At 29.5% G+C, this 5,345-nt stretch overlaps 1 protein-coding gene across 1 annotated transcript; it reads left to right on the top strand.

Moving 5' to 3' along the window:
- The first annotated feature begins 1,841 nt into the window (after nt 1-1,841).
- Nucleotides 1,842-3,633, top strand: LOC111023549 (seed lectin). Its single transcript, XM_022301011.2, has one exon. The coding sequence runs from the start codon at nt 1,884-1,886 to the stop codon at nt 3,525-3,527; it is 1,644 nt and encodes a 547-aa protein (XP_022156703.1). The 5' UTR covers nt 1,842-1,883; the 3' UTR covers nt 3,528-3,633.
- Nucleotides 3,634-5,345: the final 1,712 nt, after the last annotated feature.

Raw genomic sequence — 5,345 nt, 5'->3', positions numbered from 1 at the left:
ACTTAATAAATAAGTGTGGTTTGAGTGTTGTCTGAAATGTTTGTAAGTTTTTTCACACATGAACTATTACCCTATATTCAAACTCCGTGACTCAAATAATTTTAAAAACATCATTTAGATATTTTTAGTATTTTAAGATTTTAAATCTTCTATCAAATACATATTAAAAAGCAAATATAAAATAACATATTAACTATATTATTCATGAAAGTTGTGGGCTCCCAGGATAAACCGAACAGCAAAAAGCTCTTTGACAATGTTTTTGTTTCTGGTTCGTTGTTCGGTCTTTTTCAATCAACAAAAATAGAATTATGCTTGCTAACTGTTTTTCTATTTTTTTTATTCTTTCATTTATTGGAAAAAAAAATCATGTTTCGTAATTTCTTAATTTTTTGTCTCTAACATTTTAATAACACAAGTAAAAGTTTTTTATGCAAATTAAAATTTCAAATTAAATATTAAAAAATTTGTCACATTTATTTTTTATATTTATTATTTATTAATTGAAAATTATAAAATAATGTCTTTTTATCTATGTTTTGAAAAAAAGAAACTAGAAAAGAAACAAAAAAACAAGAAATTTTAATTTTTTTTTTCAAAATTTCTAGCAATTTTAGAAATGTCTCTGAAAATGAGAAATGAAAAACAGGCTGAACACAATTACCAAAAATTTGTGTTTCTCGAAAATTTGAAATGAAAAAAAAGAAACGGAACATCAAACGAGCTTAAAAGTACAAAATTTGTAAAGAGAAAACATGTCAACCTCTGGTGTATAAGAAAAAGTACCTTATATATAGCACAAACTGGAATGAATTACACATAGCATTGTTTTCCCCGGGAAATAGAAAGTAGACTAAAATATATAAGTGAATGAATTAATAAACATAGGTAACTGCATTTAAATATAAAAATAATTTAATGTGAAATTAATTTTGGTGATGGGATTTCATGAATTTATAAAATTTTAACAAAAAAAAAAATAAACCACAAAGAAAACATTTACTAAATATCGAAAAGTAAATATTTATTTTCTTTGATTTTTGATTTATTTTTTATTTTCAAATTTTATAAGAGATCGAAGTTGATTTACTATTTTTACTTAATTACTACAAGAAAAAATTAATTCATAAAAAAATAAATTAGATCTTCCATGTTCCATGTGATCTAGTAATTAAAAATTAAATGAAACCAAACTTTTACATTAAAATATATATCTACCCGTATCAAATATCCAAATTTCATGTGAAATTTCTTATACTTATCTAATTTGTAGGTTGAACAATATAGCATGCAAATTAAAATTGTAGGTTGAACAATGAAGCATGCAAATTAAATATAGAATGAGATTAAATGTAATAATTAAATAAAATAATAAGAAAAAGTTGAAACAAAATATTGCAATGAGATATTTCACACATATATGTGAAATTAGTTATCTGCAGAAATACAACCAAATGATTCATGAAATTCCTTCTTCTATATAATAAACGTGGAAAATTAATCTCTCCTATACAATATTAATACTCTTAAACGTGGAAAATTAATCTTCCTATACAATATTAATTTAGAGCATTTAGGTTGTAGAAGACAGAACAATAATTAATTACATTTGTGTTTATTTTTATTTGTTAATGTCTAGGATCTTATATGCACCTTGACAATTGTAATATACTTGGTTGTTTCACACATTTGTAAAGAGGGTGGCCACCTGTGAATTTCTTTTGTCTATAAAATACAAAGGTTTGTATGGTATTTCAATTGAAAACGACATTTAATGAAAAGAATATAATTTTAATTTCAACTCCTAAATTGTGAACGAGTTTGAAATTTCTATAAAAGGTCAAGCTTTGATGCCATCCTTGTAGAACACAATTTCAATAAAGATGAGAATGAGAGTGTTAGCCGTTTACATTGTAGTTGCTCTTTCCCTCACCATTAATGGCATTGAGTGCAATCTGAGTCTATCACAGTCAAATTTTTCCGCTGATACTTACAAAAGCTTCATCAAGAACTTACGCAAGCAACTCACCATTGGTGCCTCTTATGGATCAGCAGGAATTCCCATTTTGAAACACTCAGTGCCAATTTGCGAACGCTTCCTTCTCGTGGATCTCACCAATGGAGACAACGAAACCATCACTCTGGCAATAAACGTGGAGGATGCTGGATTCGCAGCATATCGTGCAGCTGACCGATCCTATTTTTTCCAAAACGCTCCGCCGATAGCTTCGTACGTTATCTTCACTGACACCAATCAAAACATCATGAATTTCAACAATACCTTCGAATCTATAGAAATCGTCGGTGGCACAACCAGATCTGAAACTCCCCTTGGAATCATGCATTTCGAGGCAAGCATCTTCCACTTGTTCGTGCATGATGAAAACTACGTCCCTACCTCGTTTCTTGTGCTGATCCAAATGGTGTTGGAAGCTGCCAAGTTCAAGTTCATCGAGCAGAAAGTTATCCATAGCATAATGGATATGGAAGACTTCACTCCTGGCCTCGCAATGCTGAGCTTGGAGGAAAACTGGACACAACTTTCTTTGCAACTCCAAGCATCAGAGTCTCTGAATGGAGTGTTTGGCGATTCTGTGTCACTTTATAACTCCATGGACGAACCCATTGGAGTGGACAGCATGTATTACCCAATCCTCACTGCAAACATGGCTTTTCAACTTTATCAATGCCCATATGGTGTTATAAGGATGATGCCTACAATAACTATGCCAAACCAAAACAATGAACAGTGCTCTCCACAACAGCGCACGACACGCATCAGCGGTCGAGATGGATTGTGTGTTGATGTATATGGTGCATTAACAGCTGATGGTTCTCGTGTGATTTTGTATCCATGTGGGCAACAACAAAATCAACAATGGACGTTTTATCCAGACAACACAATTCGATCCTTAGGAAAATGCTTGGCGACCAGTGCCTTAAGCTCCGGAAGCAATGTAGTGATTACGAATTGTGATTACCTTCGCTACGACGACGGATGGATGGTTTCGAGTTCTGGGACAATGATGAACAAATCCTCTCACCTTGTGTTGACAGCAAATGCAGCTACAAGTCGCACGAACTTAACGGGGGAGAACAACGTATTTGCTGCTAAGCAAGCTTGGAGAATTGGAAACTATGTGGAACCAATTGTAACAACCATCATAGGACTTCGACACATGTGTTTGGAAGCTACGGATAATGATACCAACGTGTGGTTGGAGAGTTGTGTGAAGAATAAGACAAAGCAATATTGGGCACTTTATAGTGATGACACTATTCGAGTGAATAATAACCGCAATTTGTGTGTGAGCTCTTCTACCGATAGCTCATCAAAACTCATCGTCATTCGTAGGTGTGATGGGTCAATCAACCAACGCTGGGTTTTCACACCACAAGGCACAATCTCGAACCCTGGATATGAAGCGGTGATGGATGTGGCGCAAAATGACGTCTATCTCAAGAAGATAGTTTTATCTTCTGCAACTGATAAGGGTAACGGTCAGCAATGGACGGTGTTCTATTGAGTTTGCTTATCCACACATGAACTCAATGCATGTACTACAAATGTATTTGGGTGTATGTATTGTAATATTACTTAATAAATAAGTGTGGTTTCAGTATTGTCTAAAATGTTTCTTTCTTTTTTTTTTTTCATATCGTGGATGATGTGAGAAAAATATAAATCAATCGATCTTTCTATAAGTTTTTCATACATGAACAATTTGATTTTCTCACACCACAGGATAAAAACAATCAAGTAAGTAATAATATTAAAGGTATAAGAGATAAAGAATGAAAAGCTAACACCACAAGGATTATATTAGTTCACTCCAATTATGAGACTATTATGAGACTATGTAGTCTTCTAACATTACAATAGATATCTTATCATATATTTAAACTGCATGACTAAAATAATTTTGAAAACATCATTTAGATATTTTTAGTATTTTTAGATTCTAAATCTTCTATCAAATACATATTTAAAAACAAATAAAAATAACATATTAACTATATTTTTCATGAAAGTTTTTAGCTCCACCCGGATTAAAAACTACTATGAACAAGACAAACATAACCTAGCTACCTCACCACTGCATAATCGCAAAAAGCTATTTGACAATGTTTTTATTTCTAGTTCATTGTTTCTCACTTTTTCAAGAAAGAATTATGCTTGCTAACTGCTTTTTAATTTTTTTTTATTCTTTCATTTTATTGGAAAAAAAAAAAGAAACATAATCAAGTTTCGCAATTTCTTAATTTTTTTTCGTCTCTAACATTTTAATAACAAAAGTAAAAGTTTTATAAGAAAATTAAAATTTCAAATTAAATATTCAAAATTTGTATGTTATAATTATTTTTTGATATTTATTATTTAAAGTTGAAAATTATAAAATAATATTTTTTATCTATGTTTTGGAAAAAAATAGAAAAGAAACCAGAAAAAAAATTCTAGCCATTCTAGAAATGAAACACAGTTGCCAAACATTTATGTTTCTCGAAAATTTGAAATGAGAAAAAAAAAAACAGAACATCATCAAACGAGCTTAAAATTACAAAATTTGTAAAGAGAAAATATGCAAACCTTGATGTACAAGGAAAACTATTTTATATATAGCAGAAACTGGAATGAATATATTATACATAGCATTACTTTCCCTATTTTATTGGGAAATAAAAACTAGACTAAAATATATAAGGGTAAATGAATTAATAAACATAAGTAACTGCATTTAGATATAAAATTAATTTCATGCGAAATTAATTTTATAGTGATGGGATTTCATGAATTTATAACATTTAAAAAAAATAAAAAGAAAACCATAAAGAAAAGATTTACTAAATATCGAAAAATAAATATTTATTTTCTTTGATTTATGATTTATTTTTTTATTTTCAAATTTTGTTAGAGAGAGTTGATTTACTATTTTTACTTAATTACTAAAAAAACCATTAAAAAATAAATTAGATATTCCCTGTGATCTAGTAATTAAAAATCAAATGAAACCAACATGTACATTCAAATATATATCTATCCGTACCAAATATCCAAAATTCATGTGAAATTTCCTGAACTTTAGGTTGAACAATTAAGCATGCAAATTAAATATAGAATGAGATCAAATGTAATAATTAAATAAAATAATAAGAAAAAGTTGACACAAAATATTGCAATAATTACTTAGGTCTAACAATATAGCTAAATGATCACATGAAATTCCTTAAATTAATCTCTCCTATACAATATTAATTCAGAGCAAGCATTTTTGCAATTTGAAAGGTAATGAAAATATGAAAAATTTCAAATATTTGAATGGTGAGTTCAACTAGATTTGTAAAAT

This window comes from Momordica charantia (assembly GCF_013281855.1).
Source record: "Momordica charantia cultivar OHB3-1 chromosome 7 unlocalized genomic scaffold, Mcharantia_2.0 BLBB01000007.1, whole genome shotgun sequence".
Taxonomy (NCBI): domain Eukaryota; kingdom Viridiplantae; phylum Streptophyta; class Magnoliopsida; order Cucurbitales; family Cucurbitaceae; genus Momordica; species Momordica charantia.
The sequence above is the reverse complement of the archived record's forward strand: the minus strand, read 5'-3'. Positions and strand labels throughout refer to the sequence as shown.

Excerpts from the sequence above, each read along its gene's own strand:
- LOC111023549 (XM_022301011.2), top strand. The coding sequence starts at position 1,884 with ATGAGAATGAGAGTGTTAGCCGTTTACATTGTAGTTGCTCTTTCCCTC.